Source organism: Lepidochelys kempii, chromosome 1 (genome assembly GCF_965140265.1).
Source record: "Lepidochelys kempii isolate rLepKem1 chromosome 1, rLepKem1.hap2, whole genome shotgun sequence".
Taxonomy (NCBI): Eukaryota; Metazoa; Chordata; order Testudines; family Cheloniidae; genus Lepidochelys; species Lepidochelys kempii.
The window spans coordinates 147,752,432-147,779,284 of record NC_133256.1 but is presented as its reverse complement, the minus strand read 5'-3'; the positions used below and the strand labels follow the sequence as shown (position 1 = coordinate 147,779,284).

The following is a 26,853-nucleotide window of genomic DNA, read 5'->3' as shown; positions in this document are numbered from 1 at the left end:
TCCCTGGGTAAGGTAACAGGGAAGATTCCAGAACACTCAGGAACTTTCTGGAAACAATTAAAGCAGACAGGCTGATTAGAACACCTGCAGCCAATCAAAAAGCTGCTAGAATCAATTAAGGCAGGCTAATCAGGGCACCTGGGTTTAAAAAAAGGAATTCACCTCAGTTTGTGGTGCGTGCAAGAGGCGCAAGAAGCTGAGAGTGAGAAGGCGTACTACTAGAAGACTGAGAAATACAAGCATTATCAGACATTAGGAGGAAGGTCCTGTGGTGAGAATAAAGAAGGTGTTGGGAGGAGGCCATGGGGAACTAGCCCAGGGAGTTGTAGCTGTCATGCAGCTGTTACAAGAGCCACTGTAGACAGCTACAATCCACAGGGCCCTGGGCTGGAACTCGGAGTAGAGGGCGGGCCCGGGTTCCCCTCATCCCCCCAACTCCCTACTTGATCCCGGAGGAGTTGACCTGGACTGTGGGTTCCACCAGAGGGGAAGGTCTCTGGCCTGTTCCCTGATCCACTAGGTGGATCAGCAGAGACTGCGGGGATTGTTTTTCTTCCTTTCCCCATGCTGACCAGTGATGAGGCTAAGTGAGTGAACGGCAGATTTGAGCCACGAAAGTTGCTAAACTGAAAACTGCCATGAACCTCTGAGGTGAGAAAATCCGCCAATAAGCGTAGGACCTACCAGGGCAGAGGAGGAACTTTGTCACAGTGGGTTTTTGTTTGTGTGTAAAGTTGTTGTTGGAAGCCAGATAGATTAGTCCTCAAGCCCCTCCCATGGAGAAGCTTTTCAGGGTATTTGACACTGAGTAATCCCCCTCTCCCCATATTTAATAAAGCTCTGTGTTCAGTCCTACATGAAATTGACTCTTTCTGTGATTCTTTACCATTGTTACATGACATGGTTTCAGAAGATGACTCACTTTAGCATTTGATTTTCCTTCCATTTAGGCTGCTTTAAAGTTCAAATTACTACAAGACTTTCCATTTGATAGACCCAGTGAATGCTCTGAATAGAAGGTACACTGAACCTGAGTCCAAACAGCAGAAAAAAACCCACACACTTGAACACAGAGAGTGGCAAACTACAGGTCATCTCATCAACCAATGCAGTAGCAAACAGAGCAAGAAATATTTATACATTATTTACCTTTGCTAAGGAAGGAATAATTATTTCTGATTATTTATGAGAATGATATTGCAATCTCACAGTCCTTCCAGGATGACACATTGAAAAGAATACATGTGTATACCAGGGTCTCACCAAATGCTGGTAATTCAGCCTCCCTCTCAGCATGGTGGTCTAGCTTAGAACATCATCTAAAATGCAAGGTGAAATTGTGTGAGTCATGCAGAAAGGCCAGAAGGACTCCACTCAAAGAATCTCTCTTACCCACAAGCCCAAAAGGTAATCCACACCCCCAAAAGTTGCACTGCAGGGATCTCATTGCAACAGATAGAAAAAAAAGATCTGAGAACATTGCTGAATGGGGCATAGTATGATGTTGCTAAATAGGGGCATAACATTAAAAAAATAGTTCATTGCATTATTGTTCTATCACGTGAGATGTCTTAATGCTGTGACAATTGCACAGAACATTTCTACAGATTGAGTAAATGACTTTAAAGTAATTATCTTATTATATAGTTCACTGTCCTTGATTAAAGGAACTGACTTTAGTGGGGGCTAGACACCCACAACTCCAACTGAAATTAGTAAAGCAGCATAATCCACTAGATAGTGCACAGAGCTCGGAGTCAAAACTCTGGTGTTCTACTCCTGGGTCTGCCACTGACCTGCTCTGTGACCTTACCCCTCAGTTTCCCCATTTGTGAAATGGAGATAATGATACTTTCCTTTAAGAAGTTTTTTGAGATTCATGGACTGAAAAACTATATGTCCTAAGTAATAGTATACTGAATATTTACTCAGTATAAATTGAGGATGTTGAAATTTTTTCAAGAGCAAGTCAAGTAGAAATTGATGAGTTGTGTCAGTAGAAGGTGAGGAATCACGTGTGATTTTATTTGTTATAAACTCACCAAGATATGACAATAATTGCATATTTTTAAACATACATCTTAAATATATTATGTCAGGATCTACTAAAAAATATGTGTATATATATATATATATATATATATATATATATATGCATTTCAGAAAAGGTTCTGCCTTTTCCTTTCATTCACTTCCTTCTACTTGCCTCTTTCAGTTTTTCCTTGTCAGCTTTTGCACAATTTAATCATGTTTCTGTATTTCCCTGTTCTTGTTTTCTTTATTGGTCTTTCTTTTGATGAAATTTAAATAGTTTTAAAGCAATCTTCAAAGCATTTGAGGGGAAACTATTGATTTGTTTAACAATTCTTCCACTTCAATTGTTGAGTGGTTTGAGCATAATTCTGTATTTCGTGGTAAAATCCTTGTGAGCCCAATGTGTTAGAAACATAATGCCTGAAGTCAATTATTCTACAGTTCTTTAACATTTTTGAGCCCAAGAAACCTTCAGTGCTAAAATTGCTAATGGCATCTTTCTGCTTATTTTTGGTCTCCCCTATATCTATTTAGTAAAGTAAGATTTTTAGAATCATTGAAACATTGCATGTTGTTAAAATAATGGTGGTAAAAGTATATCTTATACCACACTCAAAATATAATAACTAAAGATATGACTCTTGTAACTGTTAATGTCAACAATATTTAATAATGGATTTATGTTTTATTAAATCAATATACAATCCTTTTGCAAAAAATGGTATATTTCTGTTGCAACTCCTGGAAAAAAAGCATACAATAGTGGTTGAATTTCCCAAATCATGACAAGTAATGATTCTATTCACGGTTATGCTAACAAAGCCCCAGCTGAAATCAAACTTGTTATACCTCCAGGACAAGTGTGTGAGTGAGAATTCCATCAACCCTCTAAATAAGAAATGAAATTAAAAGATATTTGTTATCTCCAGTCAGTAGTGCTTTACCTTTTTTTTTTTTTTAAACTAACAGTTTTGAAAGCATTAATTGGCTTTTGGGGTTACCATGGTCACCAGGAACATGTTGGACTAAATGTTGGAACTAATGCTGAACAAAATACAAAAGCAGAAAGTAGTAAGAAAATCAACGGACCTGACTCTACAAACACTCACATGAATACTTCAGTTGTGGTGTTAGAGATCTTATGTAAAAACAAGTTTGCAGGATGGAGCCCAATTGCCACAGTGCAACTGTATCATGATCAATGAAAATATAATTATTATTATTTGTGGTGTTGTATTACCTAGACACCAAAGCCAAGATTAGAGTCCTGTTGTGCTAGTCATTATACAAACACATACTGAGAGCTCAAAGAACTTACAAGCTGAATAGAGAAGAAAGGCAAAGTGTGTCAGGGGAAACAGAGTCACTGTTAGATGAAGTGAATTTTGCCCCAGGTCATACAGCAGTTAAATGGCAGAGCCAGGAATAGACTCCAAATCTATTGTTTTTCTTAATCCAGCACCTATCCCTAATAATGTGTCTTACTGAATTTATTTTGATTGTGGTGATCTCGCAACATATTGCTATTGTGGTATAGATAATACCAATTGAATGTACCTCTTCTTGGAGGGCATAAGGGAAGGTTTGACTGGTACATAATACTCTGACTATAACAAGTGGGTAACTTTGCATCTGGCATCTGAAAGTATCAATCATTTAAAAAGCTACTTTAAAGTCAAATTTTTATGCAAGAATCATCAAGAAAGTATCAAGTGTTTATAGAGTTAAACATAGAAAGCTTAGTCTGTTAATCGTTTGATATTTTTATCTCATAATAAACTTTTGGAATACTCTCATGAATTTATATTAAATTGTAAATATGCACTCATACATCAATTTTTCCCAAAAGCTGCATAAAAGAAAACAAAAGCAAAGTTTGTTTATTGTGGTTCATAAGTAGCCATTATTCATTTTTATATTCAAAATTAAAGACTGTGGTAATAAGATTAAATATGATGATTTATATAAGACAGTAACCAAGTTTTTTCCTGTGTTTGATAAATTTCTCAGTGACTTTTTTGAAATGCAAGCCTTATTTATGAGGTTTTTAAAAAAATATCATTACAGAAATATCTCTGTAGGCATATCAGTTGTGTGTTAGATAAGTTAGGCACTGTATAACAATCATATGATCCTTTGGCCCTGCTTTGTGACAGAGAAATTATTTAAGAGTAGTAAACAAATACCATATAATTATTCTCAATTTAAGGTAATTGTATGTGGTTAGCCACCTGAATGTGAATGTTTTGCTTGCTACTGTGTGAGTATTTTCTGATAGACTGGACTTGGTCAAACAGCATTAACATTTAATTTTTTAGAAAAGTGTTTGTATAATATCATTTACCAGAACATTTTTTGAAAATATGAATGAGGGAAGATCAGGACTTATTTTGTCTTTGTCCTCACTCACCATACAATTATTTACATTCTTTTAATATTCATTTACTCCAATATTGTTAAATGTTTATATTTATTGGCATCTTTAGATACTTTGACTAGTTATGTTGAACATATTTTATAACATAGCTGGAAACATAATGTGTGCTATTAGTTTAGCAATAGGGGGTAGAGCAGATGTCTCCTTTTGGTTTATGTTTCTAATAAAAATATTAAGTTTGTGATTTAAATTGCCAATCTCTCTCTCTCTCTTTAGCCTTTCATTCCTCTGAAGGAATTGGAGCAGTTTAACTTTGATATACAAAAATTGCTTGAACCACTGGAGGCTGAAATTCAGCAAGGGGTGAATCTTAAAGAGGAAGACTTCAATAAAGATATGGTAAATTGGTTGTGATGGAAGTATGAATGAACTAGAACTGGAAATGAATAAAAAAGCTGGGGCACAAATTAGAAACCTTTGCATTTGGATCTTTACACTGGACTTAAACAAATTCTAATTATACTGATTTATTATGAACTCAGTGGGCCCAGTTTAGCATTTATTGTTCTGAGTAATACTTTAGTTTTAGCGACATTTGTTTATGGTTAGGTATTGCACAAAGAAACAATTTGTATTAACTTGTGTATTTATCAATACTGTAGAGCAAACCTGCAATGCAGGCTACAGATTTTGTACTAATACCAGTGATATTTAATATAATTATCAATGAGATGAAAAAGGGAGTGAAAAGTGAAGTGGCAAAATTTCCAGAAAACATTTAATTTTCTGAAGTAGAAAAGTGTGCGTATTATCAGTTTGATGTAGAAAAGCTAGTCAATTGGACAATGCAATGAAAGAAGAAATTCAGTGTAGACAAATTCAAAGTTTAAGGTTCAAACATTTAATGAAGAAACAATATATGATTTTGATGTGCACCAACGAATTCTACATACATCTGGTCATATTATTTATTGAAAATAACATTTGAAGTGCATTTAGCCCTTTTTTCCATTCACAAATGATTCACCAATACCATTTTCTAAAAATGGATTTGCTATTTTTATGCAATGGATACCATTAGGACAGTAGATGAAGGAGCTTCAACATTAAAAGGGTTTAAAACAATGTGGTGCACTGCCACTAGTACTATCCTGAGGAATACCAGACTGGGACCCACTTTCAGGCTCTTGTCAGTAGGATTGCCAGCTGTCTAATTGCACAAACCCAAACACCCTTGCTCTGCCCTACCCCTTCACCGAGGCCCCGTCCCCCACTTCCTCCATCCCCGCTCCTTCTGTTGCCACCTCCCCTGCTCTCATTCACTTTCTCTAGGTTGAGGCAGGGGGTTGGGGTGTGGGAGGAGGTGAGGGCTGGGGCCGAGGGGCTCAGAGTGTGGGCGGGGACTCCAAGCTGAGCCTGGGCTAGGGGGTGCAGAAGGGTGTGCATGGTGTGGACTCTGAGAGGGAATTTGGGTGCGAGGGGGCTCGGGGCTGGGGCAGGAGGTGGTGTGGGCTCCGGCTGGGCAGAGCTTACCTCAGGCAGCTCCCAGAAGCAACCGGCCTGTTTGACTCCTGGGCTCAGAGGTGGCCAGGCGGTTCTGTGTGCTGCCCCTGCCTGCAGGCATGACCCGTGCAGCTCCCGTTGGTCATGGTTCCCAGCCAATGGGAGCTGCGGAGTCAGAGCTCAGGGGTGGGGGAAGCAGCACGCAGAGACACCCTGGCAACCCCTGCACCTAGGAACCGGCTGCTTCTGGGAACCGCATGGAGCCAGGGCAGGTAGGGAGTCTGCCTTAGCCCTGCTGCGCCACTGACCTGACTTTTAGGGGCCTAAAATCTTCCAGATTGGTTTCAGTAGCCACCAGCAGATCAAGGCAGATTCCAGGAGACTCCCAACCAATCCGGGAGGGTTGGCAACCCTACTTTTCAGGCAATGCCACTCTGTGGGTGGCCAGTAATAACGGTCTTTCTGTATATGTCTGACCCTCTCTCCATGGATTGAGCAGTCTGTTCAGCAAAATCAAATGCCTGTCACTTACGAGGAAGTGTAGAGCATTATATATTTTTAAACAGATGTTTCAAGCCAGTCATTTGATGTTAATTCTGAAATCAGTGTTAACACAGCTGTTTATTTTTTTACAGACAACAATACTAACATTTTACAACAGTGTTCATTAGAGTCATCTGTTTGGAATGCATCAAGCTTACTGCCGGGGCAGATATTCAGCTGGCGTAAATTGTCAAAGGCCTATTGTCCCCCAAAGTCTTATTTAAAGAATTTAGTTTAGTACATAGGTAAAGTAGATTTCCAATGATAAAATCCCCAAGTTTAGTGGCATCAGATTGACTTTACCTTTTCCATAGAAAATCTAAGAAGTATTTTCAAAGATTGCTTCCATAAAGTTCTGTTTTCATTTTTCAGTGTTGGTGTATTTACCATGAATAGCGATTATTCAATTCTAGAAACATTCACCCTTGAATCAACTTCATCCTACTGAAGATTTAACAAAGAACTACTGCTTGGGGTTCTTGTGTTCTTCTTTTGTGGTGCTGTGCACTTTTTTTTTAAAGTCAGAATTTCAACAAAGGATTGTTAAAACACATCAATTGGTATAAGCCATGGTTTAGAAATGTACTTTTGTTTATTGTTTAATAAAGAAGGGATATTTTTTATGTGGGGAGAGAAATGTTTTTTAAAACTTTTTGAACTAGTCATAGCTTCTGGACATTGCATGAAATCTAATCTCAGACATCTGCAGGTTTTCAAGTCCTGCTTTAATTACACCTTTCAGGAGTTTTACACATTTTTGGTACTGTAGTTAATAAAACCATTTCATCTCTTGTATAAAACTATAAGCACATGTAGCACTGACAGACCCTGCTCATCAGTCAGTGGGATTGAACCTCTGGAGCTTAGTGCATGAGCCTCTACAGCCTGAGCTAAAAGCCAACTGCCTGTTAGCTAAGGCTGTAGAGCAGACTCATTTAACTCTCTCTCAGTGGTCTCAGTGCCACTAGATGGGACATACCGCCACACCCAGAAGGTGTGTGGGTTACACACACACACAAGGTGAGTATTTCCCTTGTGACTGTGTAGGATTTTTATGTATGTGTGTCTCCTAGGGTGTGTTTAGTTACTAATTAGATTAAAATACACGTTATACCTGTTATTTTTTTTAATCAGAGTGAAGACAATGAGGGTACTCTAAAAGAATTACTGCAAAGGGGAGACACTCTACAGAAAAGCATCACAGATGAGAGAAAACGAGAGGAAATAAAGATAAAGCAACAGCTGTTGCAGACTAAACATAATGCTCTCAAGGTATAGGAGTTAAATTTGTGAACCCGTTTCCTAAAATAACGTATTATTTTTTGTTGCAGGGCAGTATTTTCCTTGGATAAATGAAACAATTATTCTTTTGCTGCCTAATAATTTTAAATAGTTCTACTATATGTACATATTTGCTTCCACATTTCTGGTCAAATGTTTTCAATATCTTGATGGGTAACAAAAAAGGTTATTTTAAACATCTCAGTTAAAAAGTAATGTTTTGTCCCTAGAACACTGTAATTTTACACTCAGGTGATTGTTGACAATTAGACTAGAAGGATTCAGTTGCCTAACTATATTTTTATAACTCAGCATACATTGTAAATATTTCACCTACTGCCCTTTAGTCCCCTGACCTTAGTTAGAATCATTTGTCATAAATAACGTTAATTTTGAGGGATTTTTCACTCATTCAGTTTAACTTTTGTACTGAACAAAACCAGTAAATCTTGCTAGCACTGTATGCCTTAACTATCTGACAGTTACAGTCACTGTATGATTTTAGTGGCAATACTAGAACATTGTATTTTGCATAACTATGCTAAGATAGTTGGACCCTTGTTACGCTGTAGGAGTTCACCCAGACCAGTAAGAGATTCTCTCACTGCCTGCCATGTAATCTTGGCTGCCTCTGTGCTGTGCAGCTTTGGCTCAGAGCCCTGATGTCAGCAGCCTGCTTCCAGCACGATGGTCTCACCCTGGCTTCCATCAACCCAGTTACTTCCTGCAAGGTGACCCCAACAGCCCTTCCGGACCTTAGTTTCCCCAAACTATCTACCCTGCGGTGGCTAGTCCCTCTTAGTGGACACTCAGAGATAACAGCAAGTTCACTGCCTCAAAAGATCCACTACATAGAACAGCTTGTTACCTCTGCTGTTATACACGGCACCTTAACACACAGCATTAGTAAAACTAACAATAACTTAATTAACAAAGAACAGAGATTTAAGTGATTTTGAGCAAGAGTGAAAGAGACATTGCAGAATTGCAAAAAAAAAAACAAAAAAAACAAAAGTAACACACTTTCTAATGTCTAAAACTTTTAATTCCAACAAGAACTAGCTTTGCCTGTGGGAGTTTTCTTACTCACACCAAGCTATCAGCATTCACCAGCCTGTTTTAGCCGGTCCCATCTTTCACAGATACAAAGCGCTGGCTGCTTTGTTCTTTCAGGTGATTGATACCCCAAAGTCTTTCAACAGGTTCTTATGGCCCCCAAGTTTATCTTTGTCTTCAAAGCCAGGAAGCTCTCTGAGGACTCAGCTTTCTGTGTCCAGTCCACTAGGGAGCTGACGCCATTTTTGTGTAAGTGGGGGAATGGTCCTGCTATTGTGGGGAACTTTCCTGGCTTATACACTACCCTGGTGAAACAGGTTAGCGAAAGGATCTGAGTCCTCGCTCCCACTTCCTTTACCCAGAGGCCTGCCTGACCTCAAGGGCTCCCCTTCCACTCTCCTGTGTGGAAGAGTCCTTGTAACCCCAACAAGGCTGGGCCCAGGATTCCTGGGGAGGGGCTCGACCCCCAACCTTGTTGTGGTCACTTAGGGCAGGGGCTAGGGTATCTCCACTCCAGAGTGCTCTCTCTGCTCTGGACACTTCCCTGACCCACTGATCATTACATACAGTTCAAAGCAAATACAATTTATTAAACATCAATCAGTTAAAAAAAAAAAAGAAGGAAAACATGAGAAAGGTTAAAGGAAAACACAGAACCCTGCTCTGTGGCATGGGGAGATCACAACCAGGGTCTCTGCAATGTAAGGAAAGTTCAGTCTGTTCCTCACAAGTCCCAGGCCTCCTTCTTAGACTCTGGCTGTGCTGCAGGGATCCTTGCTCTAGTGGTGGCCACGCCCTCAGGCTTTAGGTGGCAGGACCCTTCTTTCCAGTGTCGCCTCCACGACATTGGGGTTACGATCCCCCTCCAAATCTGGCCTACAAGGCCTCTTGGGTGGGGGCGTCTCCCTGCACTGGGCCCGCAGCCCAGGGTCTCTCTCACTCTCTCCTGCTGCTCACTGCACCCAGCTCCGGATTGCTCCAGCTCCAGCCCTACTTTGCCTCAGCACTGCTGATACTTTGCCTCCAGCTCCCTGGGCTGCTTCCCTGGCCCCTCTGGCTCTTCCCCCACCCCCGCACAGGTCTGCTCTGTGGGCTGCTTCTGTGACTCTGCTCCCAGCACTGACCTGCTTCCTGGGCTGCTTTTCTGTCCCTTCTGGCTGGCACGGCCCGGCTCCCCAGCTCAGCTCACGCTTCTGCTTTCTCCTTAACTCGGCCCCATTCTATCTGATCCAGGCAATTCCAGAGGACGGGACCCCCCGGCCTCCTGACTCCCTCATTAGCCTGCCCGCCCTGTCAATCAGGTTGACCTGGAGCATTGGCCTCTCCCCATTGTTCCTGGAGACTGTCTGTCTCAGGGTTCTGATTTCCCATTGACCCTTCCCCTTTCTTTTGGTACTGGGAGCTAACCAACCAAAACACCCCCACTGACTTTTAGAAAGGGGACAGTCCCCTTACATTTGTTTTGCAGTCTCCTGTGTTTTACAGTAAGAATGATCTTCCTGCAATCTCTGATGTGAATAAATAGCTTATTGTCCTTGTCTCGTTCACACCTGGCTCGATTTGCAATTGAGCTAAAGTGGTGTTTGCCTTTCTCCTTTTTTGGGGGAGAAAAACAGTTTTACCTTCTTGGCCTGATTACAGTCTTGGAAACATAATATCAGAAAGTATCCATAATTTCACATACAGTGTTGTTACATAAATTTCACAATGATATTAATGACCAGTGTGATGGTAGTTTTTGCCTGATATTTTACAAGACACATTTTAAATGAATATTGTGACAACAGTGTGTGAGTTTTATTTAGCTGGTCAGGTCAGCTGAGATTTACTGTTACACACCAGACTGTGCCTTGCTATCTGGCATTGAGGTGCTAATAGGGTCACAGGCCTCACTGAATCTGGCAACCAAGGGGCTGAATTCCAGAGCACCACAGCTCAGCCAAATGCTCTTTTGGTCAGTGCTGGGGATGCATCCATCCGGTAACTGTGCCTGTAAACAATCTAGTAGCAAAGCCTAATTGCTCAAGATGACAAGCTTAATAGGCAGTAAGCACCTGGGTCCCTGGAGAAGAAATTAAAAAGACTGGCAATGCATTCAAGGAACCATATAGCATGAAAGCCACCCACTTTTGGGCTGTAGGGAGAGTTGTTTTGCATTGGAAAGGCATTCATGATTAACCACACCACCTTCTACTGCCTAACTTAAAACCCATCAATGGAGGTTCCTTTTCTTCATTGCTATCGCTTGAGTTGGCAAATCACTATGCCATATTGTGCATCAAGATTGTTTCGTTACCTATAGTAATTTAAAATCAAAGCTGTGTTCCACTGAGATGCCATGGAAGAACAAGGTAACTTTGGGAACTAAGTTATTGAATCATGCTGACTCGTAGAAGAAAGGACCAGGTCCCACAAAAAAACATGTGTAGATTCTTCCCAAGAGCTATTTATTTACTTAAGGTTTTATCAGGGGTCAGCCAGGGATTGAAGAAAAAATTGTTGTTTGAATATTAATTCTTAAATGATATATAATCATGTAAGCCCTCACGTTTCAGGATCTAAGACAACTGTTACTTAAGTGGGGGTTAGAAGTTAGAAACTTTCCCCAGGTGCAGATCATCCAGTCGCTGCCTGCTGTAGGCTTCTTGAGCCTTCCTCTGAAGCATCTCCTAGTCAATATAGGAGACAGGTTACTGGACACAATGCACCACTGGATGGATCCAGTTTGTCATTTCCTAAGTTCTTATACTGAGAGAGTATTTGAATCCAAATTATCAAAACCATTATGGTTTCACCCTCCCCACCGCTCTCAGTAGTCGTCACTAAGCTCTCTTTGGCTTTGGGGGTTTGACATGCTTACACTTGATTATTATTTATTAACAAAATAGCATCTTTGCTTTCCAGGTGGATTTTTCGCAATTTTTCACAGCTTTTTATGAGGTCACTAAAAGGATGCCTGAAGACCTTATGGTGTTCTATATATTTTAGTGAAAACTTGAAGGTTTTCCTTTGAGGAAACCAAACCACGTGCATGTAATTCATAATTTATACTGAGATGAACTAAGAGAACCGTTTGCAGAACTGTAATGTATTGCCTTTAATTATGATAAAGCAACATTCAGATCTATGCTATTGACCAGATCATTACGGGCTGTGTTTACAAGGACTGGTGTGATTGATTTTCTTTTTGGGGACTCAATAAAGGCGTTCAGCCTTGACAGATAAAACTCAACGGAATATCGAACAGTTTAAGCAAATTCAAGCAGAGTATTATTTCATATAAAACGTATAGGAAATAAAGTAACATTTTTGTTAATGGTAAGTAAACCATTTACAAAGTAGCAATAATAGTACAGGTAGTGTTCACTGAACTCCACATTCTGTCCTTTTGTAACATAAAAGTAAAACAAAAATCTGAATCTTTATTGCATCATGAAATATCCTTTGCAATATTGTATGCACAAGTTAGAATTAGGCAATACCTTAAACTTAGTGTATTCTTGTGTGAGAATAGACTGTTAGACCCATCAAAGTCATAAACATGAGACAGAATTTTCATGTGTAAATTGTTCTTTACTTATAAAAAAGCCTAGTTCTATAAAATAAATCTCTGCACTGAGATGGTTTTCTTTTGAGTAGCCTTCCGTATTTCACAGACTTGAGTTTGGTAAGATGTCACAAAGTGGGAAGCTCACCTATGACTAGATTTAAATTGGGTTAAATCTTCAGCTCTCTAGTGAGTACTTCAGTCATAACTTCTCTGAATATTGGTGAATTTCCTCAACAAATCATTCAGCATGTAAACATGACTGACTTATAAAGCCTCCCTCAATAGTAAAAGTTTCCTATGATAGATTCAGGAAAATACACTACTGTGTTCAGTTAATCTTATCAGAATTTAATTTAAAAACTGAGCTAATGTCCTTAGGTATTTTTCATTTATTTCCTACAGTATACACACATGCCAACATGTATATTGTAAATCTTTTATTGATATTCTAATAATGTCTGCACTGTGAACAGGATTTGAGGTCTCAAAGAAGAAAAAAGGCTTTAGAGATTTCTCATCAGTGGTATCAGTACAAGAGGCAGGCTGATGACCTATTGAAATGGTTGGATGACATTGAGAAAAAGTTAGCCAGTCTACCAGACCCCAAAGATGAACAGAAGCTAAAGGTAATGTTGTTTTGGGATGATGATGGTAGATTTTTTGGCACACTGTTTTATTCATTTAAAAGACAGCAAATACAACAAATCTTTATATTACATATATACACACACACAAATACAGCAGTACTTTATTTTCTTGTTTTATAGCATACATATTGACAGTCTGAGTAAACTGACATATTTCTTTTGTTGTAGATATTGTTTCTTGTATTCTTGTAAATGTTATACTGAATGGCATGCAAGTGGTATAAAACACACTAAATAAAATCTTCTATCAATAACAGACAGTGTGCACTGTATTAAGAAATATCAAGTGTTTTCTAGTAAAAATTGTAATTGACTTTATGTATCTTTGTTCCAGATGAACAAATGACTTATCGGTATATGGATGACCTCTTTCTCATATTAGCACATTCATTTTCATCAAAACATTCATATGTCACTGTCAAAATTCAATAGATTTATTCACATATCAAAAGATTTTTCTGGTTTATTTTGCATCATCTTCCTTTGCTTCATTCTCTGAGTTTCCCACAAAGTTAAAAAGAAGTAAACTAATCTATTTGCACACCCTCTAAACAGCTGTATGTACTTAATATGTTAACCCTAATAGGTAAGAATATTCTCTCCAATTGCCCATCACAGTGCTAGGGAGAAGTAGAAAAAATAGATTGTTGGCCTATGTTAATAGATTTCAGTGTACACTAACTAGTAGTATCTCAAAAGCCAGCCAGCAGGAAGATTCTTGAATCTTAGTTTTGTTTGTTTTGTCTACATGTAAAATAAGACTTGACTGTACATTTTTGTTTGTAACAATAAAGTGGAAAATCTTTGAAATGGAAGTTCTGACAGACGTATTTTGCTAATTCGAAATTGATTAATCTAGTTAGCTAATTGCTCTGGGCCATGTATTGGTTTTGCTCACTAGGAAATTGATGGAGAATTGGAGAAGAAGAAAGAAGATCTGAATGCGGTGCACAGGCAAGCTGATCGCTTGTCTAAGAATGGGGCTGCAAAAGCAGTGGAGCCAACCCTGATACAGCTCAGCAAGCGCTGGCGAGATATTGAGAGCAAATTTGCTCAGTTTCGAAGACTCAACTATGCACAAATTGTGAGTTGTTACTGGCAAACCTATATGTTTGCAATTGCTAATAGAATCCTACTAACAATGAGAGTTCTAGGTGCAATGTCAACTCTTCTAATAAAAAAAATCTGTTGTCAGCAAGTGGGAGAAATTTTATATTCCAATATGAAAGAGCTTGTGTTTCCTTTTGTTCTAAAAATACCCTTAAAATTGACCAAAGACAGAAAACTTAGCAATGAAAAAATCATGTTGATTTGGTTGCTTCATTGTTTTTACATAACATTACCAGTTTAAACCTGTCAGATTGCCATGCATTTATTTTATTCAGTAAACATGTACTTCAGAAACAAAATGCATTACTTTCAAACTACCATCCCATGCAAACTTTAATTCTGATTTTTATTTATTCATAGTGTATAATATACCCACTTAGGAAGAGATTGCAGAATTTCTTCTTATACTACTTGTGTGTGGCCTTTCTTCAAACACTTCAAATATCAGAGGAATTTTTACTCAGAAATTGTATTTTGTTAATTCAGAGGGTGAAACCATCCGTTTATAAAATATCTTTTTTCTTCGTAATGGTTATGAACAATTTAATCATATGTAAGGTATAATGGTTACTTCAAGACCTGGATAATAAAGGGGTGGAGAGGTTAAAGTTGTCACTGTTTTAGGTACCTAATACAAACAGACACCATGCAACATATTCATTTCATCTCAAAGTTCAACTTGTACAATATGCAAAAAATTTCCTTATGGTTGTCAGTATTTGTCATCTGATCTTTACTTCTGTGCTCGCTTCTTTCTGGGCTTTGATTTTATATTAATATGGGGAATTTTACTCATGAAAATAATCATTGATACCAAAGAAGTTGTTCACATGACGTGCTGTTACAGAATTTATAGCGGCAAACAGGCATTTCCACAAAAATACTTACTTTGAAATTTTGTGTTACTGCATCTTGATTACAGATGGGTCATATCCATAGGATAACGGAAAGATGCATATATGATTAAATATGCTTTATTTTACAAATGTTGGGCAAGATCAATAAAAATCTTTGTCCAACAAATAATTGATGATGCACAATTTTTTGTTCCAAAAAGTCCTTTCTTCCGTGCACTAAGTTTCTCAAAGCATATGCTTATCTTTTTGATTAAAATTCTGTGTAAAGAATAGCACTGGGGATATATGGGCAATTGACAGAAATAATGAAAGAAATATTAAAATTTGTTTACACAGTAACTCTTGTTCCAGCTGATTACTCTGGTAAGCTTATTACGTTTAATATTAAACTTAATGATTGTGATCAATCAAATATAATTAAAACTTGACAATAAGCTGGTGCAAGAGACACTGTATCTTATAAACTGGTCTTTTTTTTTCTAATGAATGTGTACCTTTAATAAGGAAATGAATTGTAAGGGCATACATGTTATCTATATATGCATATTCTGTTTACATTGTGCAGTTTGTGTAATCTGCCATGCACGTTAACACAGGAATTGTATACACTCTTAAAACTGTATTAAGAAAACAATAAAAGTTATATTTTCTGTGACAAAATATGGAGAAGAAGTTAAATAAGGAAATAAGGTATAATTATTTAAACTAGTCAATAAAATTTATTTTTATTGACTTCTTTAGTCTTTTTAAACCCACCAATCACTATAACATAATTTTAAGATAGTTAAATATTTTTAAATAAGGTTAGATTTAAAAATGCTTCTTATTGTACACAAGAATCCATCCACTAATATCTGTATATGAAATGATTTCTGCAGTTATTCAATGGAATTTCATGTGCATAATGTAACTTTTCTTAAGCTTTCTTCTCTTCATAATGATGAATCATAACTTGCTGTGTTTAGAATGGCAATGACAGCACCCATGTAAAATATGACTAGATTTTTACAGTAGGTACTGAAATTTATGAGAGGCAACATGTTTTAATGGTTTAAATATGGGACTAGGCGAAATGGAAGTCCTTGTTTACTGCTCACAGCTCTGGCTTTAACTCTGACTCATTGTGTGACCTTTGGCAACTCACTTAACAGTTGAGTTGATGAGAGGTTTACATTGTGCAATTTTTTTAAAAAAAATAAGGATAATATTCACCTACCTCACAGGGGTGTTGTGAGGATTAATTAGTGTTTGTGAAACACTTTAAAAATGCAAAGCTAATCATATAAGTGGTGCACTCAAGCTATTCATTAAAATGCAAGCTGACTTCAACTAAAAAGTAATTCCTCAGAGACTTTCCATATTACCTCCAAAAGCAAATCACCAAATAAAGCCAACAGTGAAACACACATAAATAAAGGGAAAGTATTAAAAAAGAAAATGTAAGCCAGTTAGGAGATCCTCCTTTCCTTATTGAGATCCCAATGACATTAGGTCTGTGCCATAAAGAGCCTACTAATTGAAAGTGATCTATGATAAATCACTGAGTTGTGTAAGTTCTTCAGACAGTAGTGGATTAGCCACAGGCTCAACAGGGCCCAGACCAATTGGGGGGCTCTGGAAAAATGGGCGCCCCCACACGCAACCCAAGTCCCTGGCAGGAGCACTGAGCAGGGGGAGTGGGGCAAACTCCCAACCCTGGCCCTCACCAGGAGCACCGGGCAGGGGGAGTGGGGCAAGCCCCCAGGTCCCTGGTAGGAGCGGCGGGCTGGCAGAGTGGGGCAAGCCCCCACGCCCTGACCCCACTCCCTGGCAGGGACTGCAGATTGAAGGGGTTGGGAGGGGCTCCCACTTGTCCTGGCTCAGAGCCCTACAAAACTGTAATCCATCTCTGGCTTCAAAGACAGTCTTTGAACTTCAGTGTGATCACAGTGAATATATGTAGTATGATAGGCTGGTAAAATTCTGCATAAACAGCTAACATCGTGATTGAGATTGCTGGAACTTCATTAATTCAAAGTAACGATAACAAGAAACTTCAGACTATTTTTGGTCAGTGTGCTGCACAGAATTAGGATATATTAGTATCAAGTCAGAATAATTTTGCTCCCCAGATTTCACTTGACCCCAGTTTTTTGTGCAGCCAAAAGAATACAAGCGTCATTATTTAAGGGTTGATTCTCTTTAGCACAGGTAGTAGAGATGTGATTATTTATCAGAGATGTTACTGCTGAATTATTATCCAGTATGAAGCCACCAATGTTCTATATCTCTGAGAGTTCTCTCACTATTTTGGACAGCAATATGTAGTGTGGTTAGGTCTGGAAGGATTAGATTTTGTCAGTAAATGTTGATTTTACCAAACACACACAAACCAATGAAAATTTTCTATTGAATATCAAAATGTGCAGATAGGCAAAGTGAGAAAAATGCTGCTTTTGAGAATTTATAAGAGATTAATTTAAGGATGTTTACTTTGTACATTTTGACATGTGATGTTGACACTAGTGTTTGAACAGTCATAAAGCATTTTATATCTCAATGACAATGCTTAAAACCCATAATTTTGTGCAACTGTGAAAATGTAAATATATAAAAAAATAAAAATGCTTTAAGATGAATATTGATATTATTTGTTGAAAATACATAAAAAAAATTGAATTCTGCCAAGCCTAAATGTAGCTATAAGGTAGAAAGTAAGGGGAAAAAGGAATACAACAGTATCCCCTCTCGTTAACAAAAAAGAGTTTCAAATAAATCCATTGAGTATTTTCTTTACTCCCATTTTGACAATTTACATAGAAATACATGTCCAGTACATTAAGCAGAATCATGTCTGAGAGCAAATGGCAACTATGGAAAGCTCATCTTGGGAGAGGATGGTAACTTGGATATGTTGAAAATGCATATTAAAGATGATGAAACAGGCACATCAGGAATAAAATTTGACTTGAAACCACCTTGAGTGGGAGATAACAGAATAGTAAAAAGATGTGTCCTCTTTTCCTCCCACCCCAGTGGTGGCACATATGTAATGAAATAAACACAGTAGGCTAAATTTTATGCTTGGATGTTTCTAGGCAAACCCCACATAAGAAAACATGTCTCAGGACAAAATTTAGCCCCTTATTTCTGTGTTCAACATTCATTATCATCTTGCTAAAAAAAAAATCACTTGGAAATCAATTGGTAGCCAGTGCAGCACATGAAGTGCAAGTGATTTACTGAATAACTGAAAATGGAGATTTTATGTCGAGTATCCACAAATTCCAATGAAGTCAACGGGAGCTGCAGATGCTTTAAGACCTTTGAAAATCAGGCTCTCTGTATATAATTTGATATTAATGATATTATATCAATGTAAATAATACTCATCAAAAGAAGTGGTATTCTTATATTCCTTTTTTTACCCCCATAAATACTACTACATGATGATAATAATTTAAACCTAGGGAGTATATTTCTAGGTTACTATTACACTTAAGTGTCTAAAGTCACTCAGCCTTTGGATTCATGCTAAAACTAGCAGATATGCACTAGTTGTCATATTTCTTTGCTTAATTATTCTTGTGTGCCAACAAAAGCAAGATTCTTAATGCAGCTTCTAAAGTCCAAATTCTACTCTCTGAGGTACTTGCAAAAATTTCCCATGCAAGTTATTTTTTGGCAGAATTTAGCCCTAATATATATTCAACAATTCATATCGCTTGCTATTTGTGTTTTACTTGCTCTTCTAGAAAATTTCTCCCACAGAACAGTAATTCTGAAGTAATTTTGTTAGAGTTTATTAAAATTATTTTAAAACGTTTTGACAGCTACACTTGACATCTTCTCATCTGAATATTAGCAGTATGTTATTAACTAAGCCTAAAAAATGGATGTCTGTAAATCTTCAGATTTATGTGGGAATGTGAGAGTTCTCTTTATTATATATACATGAATCACATACACAAAACTAGAAATAGCAAAATAAATTGCACTGTGTTTATGAAATACACATTAATTCCTTTTTACAAAAGGTAACAATCACATTCAGTATAGTCCAAAAGTAAAGTTTCTAGTTAGTTTTGCATACAACAGTTTGTCCTAAAGTTGCAAAACAATAATTTTCTTCTAATTGAATGAGCCTTAAAAACACTAACTAGAAGTGACAGTTGCATTTTTATTTAATACATTGAATTACCATGTTTTTTCACGTCCTCCAATATGCTTTCTGCTGTTGAATACTTTTTCTTGTTCTTTGTTAGATAATAGCGGTTGACTATGTCTTTACAAATCTGTAGATTTTTACTCTTAAAATACTTTCTTGCACAATTCATGAAAATTTTATACTTCTATATGATTTTTTTAAAATTTTGTCTCTTTACATCATTTGGGACTATTTACTTTCATTATTATGTTGTGTATTTGGTGTCATTTTAACTAATATGACTAAGTCTGAGTTTATTGCTATGTACACATTGTTGTCCAAAACAGAACTGATATGGTGACTAGAATTCTCTATCCAACCACACCAGAGAAGGAAGAGGCAACTCAATCTTCCCCTTTAACAGCTTGTGTCCCCTAAATCCAGTCTTGATAGTAAATTTTCAGTCATGATTGAGGTCATTTGAGAAAGACTTTTTTATTTTTTATAACCAGAGGTGACATGCCTAATTTTGATTAGCAAAAGTGAGAGTTTCACAATTCCATCAAGAGGGAAAGGCTATTTATGAATGGGAAAGAAATTACTGGATAGTTTTAAATTGGTATCTCCAAGGTTTATTGATCCTGTAATGCACTGAATTTATTAAAAAGTCCCAAAGTATGGACTAAACACCTCTATCACTGATGAGTTGTATTGGGCAGTGCTATCTTTGCATTACATAAATAACTTTTTTCCCTATCAATATTAAAAAAATTGAGACTTGCTTAGTCTCTTTTGAAATCATATAGTTAATTACAAGTCTAAAGGTAACTTTGCAATATTTTGTTATATTGGAATGCTGTATTATACTGAAGCATCTTATATCTTCTTCAATACTTTATGAAATTCTTATTACTGGATTTCAATCTTCATTGTTTTGAAAGAACACACATGTGCCTTGTGTAATGAACATTGAATACAACTGTTTCCAGAAAGAAATGCCTTGATTTGAAACTAGAATACAAATAATGGATTCTCCTGAGCTTAAACCCTTAAATGTACAATCTTCCATGTTTTGTTTTGTTAGTACTGAGGAGAGAATAATCTGTGTGTTTGCACTTAAACTGATGGGTATGGGTTCAGTCAAAAATTGGGGGTGAAGAGGGGGAGAATAAACTGATAACCTGATTTTCCATCTCTTGAAAGATGATACATATCATCATTAGAGTTATGTGCTTTGTTGTATTTCACTCACTTAGTTTCAGGGTATTATATTATATATCAATGGTCAGCAGAAGTCGGATAGATGTTGTCAAATAGTTAAGGCTGTTAATATGCATTACCTTATTTTTTACAGAATAAGAAATAGAAATGGCCTGTTATTGCAGGTTAGTTTGTGTACCCACTTCATAGTCAGGTCTGTTCCCTACTATGCAATATTCAATTTTGTTTTGAGGGGGATATTCTATTGTCACCAAGAAAAATTAAAATAACCAACTTACTTTCGTGGGGTACAAGCAATATTTGAGGTACTCTTCAGCTTCTTAACCATCTAACCGCTCTCAGAACTGTTCATATGCATGACTGACATACTCTATAATGTTGTTACACAAACAAGAAAATAAGCAAAGTTAAATCATAGCGGTTTCATTAGTAATAAAAGGTGGAATCCTGGCCCTGTTGAAGTCACATAGAAGTTTTACCATTGCCTTCAAAGAGGTCAGGATTTCACCTATACAGGAGAAAAATCAATTTTCATCTAATGATAAAAGACCAAATTGCAAGAGCCAGCCTTTTTATTTTCAAACTATTACACTTACATGGTATAAACAAGGAAGAGTGAGAGAACTAACATCAAAAACAATATTGGGTCTGCTTAAGGTAAGTGTGCAAAATAAACATTTTGATCTTGCCAAAATCAATTATATGCTGATCATTTATGGGTATTATCTGCAACATTACAATCAATGCCAATACTCTCAACCTGTCAAGACTGCTTTAGATCAACCTTACTCAGGATTGAGCAACTCAGTGCACCATCCATTTATCCAGGCCAAAATGGGTCTGATGCATATTTTAGTACAATAGAATCAGTGCCAAGATTTATCTGAAATCGGTAGAAAAAAATATAAATACATTGGGACAAATGAGTTAATTTTCCAAGTGAGACATGACTCTGCCTTAGGTTCTGTAAATCACTGTATAAATGCCTAATATTATTCTTTACTCCAAAAGAAAAGAGAATGTTGTGTGAGAGGAAGTGTGATCAACCTCAGAGTGTAGATTAGGGGAAGTGCTCACATTAGGTGATCAAGATCACACACAAAATTTCACTAAAAGGCATAAATATAGTCTGTAAAAGAATGTTCTGAAATTCTGCTAACTTTTCCAGAGGTAGGTCTCTTGGTTTTATTCCATAAAATCTAAGACTCACTAAATGTTTAACACATTTGCTATTGATCTAGTACAGACACGTGGATGAATTTTAAGTGGCAGGCTGCAACTTTTTATTAAATGTAAATACACGGGAGGGGCACTACCTGCCATCAATCCTACTTTCCTATACCAAGCATTTAAATGGTCCCAGTGTGGGGGTTACAGAGCTCCTACCATAAAACCTGTAAATTGGGGTAGGTTCCTCTCAGCCTATAGTCAGAACTCAGCTCCCTGTGAGTCCTAGCACTCTCCCCTCAAACTAGGGGGACAGAAGGTGCAGCAGGGTGGGGACTTGAGCCCACAAGGGCCATGGGGTCTGACCTTAGCCATTGAAGGCCACAAGGTCTCACCCTATGCCATAAGCCCTAGGCCCATCACTAAACTCCCATGTCTATTATCTCTGTGAACTGTTCATTTTATCCTTTTAACCACACTGGAAACCAGCTGCAGGTTGTTACGAATTACCAACTCAACCAAGTTCCTCAGTTAGATACTAAGTGCATTCCCACTTAGCCCACTGTGGCTCAAAGATGATGCAAAGGTGAAAAAACTCCTTTGCTAATTGGCCCCATGGGAGAAAACATTCCTTCCTGACCAGCTGGACCCATAGCATCTGCCAGCCAGATCCCATTTTTTATTTCAGGATGGTAGCATCGTATTAATTTAGAGATAATAAAAAGTTAAAGTTACTAACACAACTTAGAGTATATCTACACTGCAATTAAACAACCATGACTGGTCTGTGTGAGCTGACTTAGGCTAAGGGGCTGTTTAATTGCAGTGTAGGCTTTCGGTCTTGAGCTCTGGTCCATTAGTCCAAGCCCCACAAGCCCAAGTCTGCCAGCCATGGGTTTTTAATTGCAATGTAGACATAACTTTAGTGACTGTTTCACATTAAATGGTGTTATACAAGATTTGGGGTTTATTATTTTGAGAGTTTAGCTTTTTTTAGTTTTACAGTAAAACACTTATTTTTTTAACTTTTGATTAAAGCTATAGAAAAGAAAGAAAAACAACTAAAATCTTTAAAAAAAGAAAAGGAGTACTTGTGGCACCTTAGAGACTAACAAATTTATTTGAGCATAAGCTTTTGTGAGCTAATGCTCACTTCATCGGATGCTTATGCTCAAAAGATTTGTTAGTCTCTAAGGTGCCACAAGTACTCCTTTTCTTTTTGCTAATACAGACTAACACGGCTGCTACTCTGAAACTAAAATCTTTGAGATTTAAAATATCAAGTAAGGCTTTTATTTCAATAACATTTTGTGTAGTTTTTTAAAGCTGGAGAGTTTTTAGAAGGAAAGTAAGTTTTGTTGCACAGTTTTTAGATGGTATTAAAGATGGTAATTTTTTTTTGAGGTAGGGAGAAAAGAAGTTAGTTGAAATGGGTTGGAGCTGGTTTTGCTGCTCGAAAAGTTTGATTTTGTTTTATAAAAGACAAAACAAGAGGAACACACAAAGAAGGGGAGAGAAAAGAAAGCAAAGAGAGAAAATGCAGCTTCTGTCTTTGGGGTTGACGTTTACTTGCAACCTTACTACTGTAAAAACAGGTCCAGCACATGTCTTGGTAGCTACTCTGAGGCTTGGCAAACTCCTACCAACATTGGGCTCGTTTTTAGGGCATTGTTTTTAGTTGCCTCTCTGGTCACAGGCTTACAGCAGTGTTGCAAAATATGCAGTTTTGGTCAGCTAAGCCAGCCTCTTGCTAGACAGAAAGAAAAAAGAAAAAGATAGGAAAGAGAAGAGAAGAAATATGGTAGGAAATTAAATTACATGGCGGTCGTAGAGAGCAAAGAAAGAGAGACAAAGTCTCACATCCAAGGTGGCAGTCACATTTTAGTCGGTGGAGGTGATGATGCCATCTGGATACCTTTCTTTTTGGCCTGGTCTGGTCAGAACATCTCTCAGGATTAGAATGGGGAGGGTGTGGGGTCCCAGAATATGGTAGGGATTGCAGCCCTTATGGTGAATGTATTTTTCATCTGAAGTTGTGTTTTTTATTAAAGGGACTCCAAAAGGAAGTAATGGGTAGACTAATCCATCCTTTCATTATTTTATTTAGGCTTAGTATTGGACATATTTTGGTCTGTTAATTTTTTGTTTTACACTATTTTGTTTACCAGGAATGATCTTAACACCGTCCTTGAATCATATTAATAGACCTTTTTGTTTGGACTAATTCAGTCTTTCTGTCTCCTTTCATACCTTTACTCATTGACATTTTATTGTTATAGGTTATCACGACATTTTATGAACTTTCGCTCACTTCTTACAACTGAGCTCACAACAGAGGTACCTTTGTAGGCCTCATAGGGTAGGGGGTGCTGAAATGGAGTCAAAAGAGGCACTGCATTACCTGTGTCCCTGTTAAATCCTGAGATTTGAGGAATGCACCACTCTTCTCTCACCCCCCTCCCCACCAATTGGCCAGTGGGCTCAGAGACCTCAAGGTGAGGGGAGGAGCTACCTTCTGTTTCTCAGCAAGTGTGTGTCTCCATCACTGCTGGGGCTGTCCCCCTTGGCCATTTGCCCCAGCAAGTTCCCCACCTGTTGAGGCAGGTGGGTGTGGTATATTCTCAAAAGCCTTTGTTTTATAGTGCAAAAGGTCGTTCGAGACAAATCAATTATGTCATCTCCAGATAAATAACAACCTTTTAAAACTCAATACCTACTCCACAATTGTATCAAGTGAAAATTTTGATGCTCAGATTTGCTGCCTTATTGCTTCAGTTCAGGATTCTCCTGCCATCCTCTTCCAGAGTGTAAGGGACTGATTCAATTTACGCCAGAGACAGAGCCACCCCAGGAACCTTAGGTCAAGGGAACAAAAACCGATGCCTCTTCCCTCTCCTGCCACTCCTTGGGTCCTTTGCTAAGTCTGAGAATATACGTTTTCTGTATTTTCCTTTCTCACTAATTCATTACCAATATATTTGTATGTGAATAGATTTTTTTTCCTCCTAATTAGTCTTCTTTCCCCTAATTTACTATGTCATAATGTGGCATCCTAATGATTTCTGTGATAAGGGTTTGTAATGTTCCAGACAGTGGATTGTGAAATGAAGCAAGAAGAGGAAGGTGCTTTCAGAGATGAAGATGGTTTAGTTACCTGAACTAGTAGAGGGAGAACAATTTCACATCCTGAGAGTGTCTGGACTCGTTTCTTGAAGTACTAGAGTCAGCTTTGGCATAATTCCAACAGTGAATGAGAGATGGATGGAAGCCAAACCCTGACATAGTTCTGTATGATGGACTCTGTAAATTCAGCACAGCAATGAATGAAAGGATTACTTGAAGGAGTAACAATGGGAAGAAAATGCAAGAGAGTAAAAAGGAATTTGGTAACATTTTTTAAAAATTGCTAGAATGAGGCAGTGGTTCTTTCAGAGCAAGACACTGAACATTAAATATTGTGGCCAAATTGAGATGATTTTATCTACCCTTGTTTTCGCTATACTGCGCTCTTCTTTTTCCCTGATAACTACTGGACTAATATATCTCAGCTTTCACAGATGAAGTTAGTATATTTGCATTATTTTTTGAAACAAGGCACATGTTTTCCTCCTTTGAACAGGTTGAATTTCATCATTAAGGCACTTAATGCACAATTGGACGTTGATCTGGTGCAGTGTAATGTAACATTAATGTTGGGGGCTAGGTCATTCAGTAGATAAGTGCATTTTCTTTTTACTTCTGAAGACTTGGTTTATGTCAAAGGCATTAATAAATTTTGATAGTCTCATTTGTGTGCCTTCCAAGCCCAACACACAATTGGGCATGATTGGCTATCCAGAGATGATAATAAGTGGAATAGCGGGAATGTTGAAAGTCAGGATTAAGATTCAGCATCTTTTTGCCCTATTTCTGACTCTAGCTGGCTTTGTTGGACTGTTACCTGTATAGACACTATTTTTTTCTTAAAGGAAAAGATTAATCTAACCTATATTTATCCTGTTGGTCCTTAGTAACTATAAAACCCACAGCATAGAATAACTCATCATCCGGTTCAATGTTGAAAATGAATCATCATAACTTTTGTCTGCATCCTTCTCTTTTGGACAATGATGAACAAAAAATTGATGCAATTACAGGGAAGAAAAATATGATTTGATTTTTTTTGAGTGGAATAAATGTGTTCATCCTAATTCATTGCTTCGTGGAAAGCAGCTGACACAGGTACCTTTCAAATCCACACAGAGTGCTAATAGAATATAACATGACCATCAGAATCTGCTGATAGGTGGCACAGAACTTGAACCTGAATGGATATGGCACATACCCACATATGTGGAGAGAAACTCTACATTTCAATCAGGGTGTGAAAGTCACAGACAAGTCACCAGGAGGAAGCTCACACCTTCTGTGCCTACTAGTATATTGCTTGGGTGGAGGCTGTTGAACAGTTAATAAATCAAATTCTGCATTTTTAATAATTCTCTTTACTGTTAATAATACCCTGAATATTTCTTTAAAAGGATACACATTTAAACGTATAGTTTTACTGTGACTAGCATAATTCATCTAATCTATACAGATAATTATAATGAAAATCATTAGTGAGCTTGTAGCATCAGATAAAAAAGTAAAATTAATGAAGAAATAGAAGTAATATCAGTGCTTACTGATAGGACATTTGTTTTCTCGAGACGAAATTCATTCCCATTTTTCAGGGCTGGAGTGGGTTTTAGGTGGTGCATTGACATTATGTTGCCTCTCTGTACATGGGGTGAATTTAATCTTAAGTGGTTATGTGATGAAAAGAATTAGATCCAACTTTGAAAAAGCCTCACTTCTTACATAAAATATTGGTGTAATTTGTATAAAGTATGCATCTTTCTTTCAGGGCATATACTGTTTTTATGTGATGGAGTTCTTCACAAGTGTCGTAGCTGTGCATAATGAATGAAAATAAAACAGCTACACTACATTTTCAAGATGTTAATTGCATTTTATTTATTGTGTAAGCTTAGGGTGGTATTTTAATGCTGTCTAAGAGGAACACCACATCTTAAAGAAGGCCCTGATTCCTTTCTCAGGATATTACATCAGCGTAGCTATTTCATTGGATTCAGAGTAACAGCCGTGTTAGTCTAGCTGACAAAGGAGGTGCTGTTGTCATCATGAATAGGTCAGAATATGAACAAGAGGCTGCTCGGCAGCTCTCCCCACACCACTTTCTACAAGCCATTACCCTATGATCCCACTGAGAGTTACCAAAAGCAACTACAGCATTTGCGCAAGAAACTTCCTGAAAAAGCACAAGATCAAATCCACACAGACACACCCCTAGAACTCCGACCTGGGATATTCTATCTACTACCTAAGATCCATAAACC

At 37.6% G+C, this 26,853-nt stretch overlaps 1 protein-coding gene across 12 annotated transcripts in view; it reads left to right on the top strand.

The window, feature by feature from the left end:
- The window catches only part of DMD (dystrophin), a 1,926,267-nt gene that overhangs the window by 832,219 nt on the left and 1,067,195 nt on the right, over window positions 1-26,853 (top strand). For 11 of the 12 annotated variants that reach the window (XM_073357918.1, XM_073357881.1, XM_073357898.1 and 8 more), the window contains 4 exons: window positions 4,688-4,810; window positions 7,592-7,729; window positions 12,818-12,970; window positions 13,893-14,075. In XM_073357918.1, the coding sequence (XP_073214019.1) occupies window positions 4,688-4,810; window positions 7,592-7,729; window positions 12,818-12,970; window positions 13,893-14,075 (597 nt within the window). The remainder of the gene's footprint in view (window positions 1-4,687; window positions 4,811-7,591; window positions 7,730-12,817; window positions 12,971-13,892; window positions 14,076-26,853) is intronic. The other variant, XM_073357957.1, reaches the window with a different exon arrangement.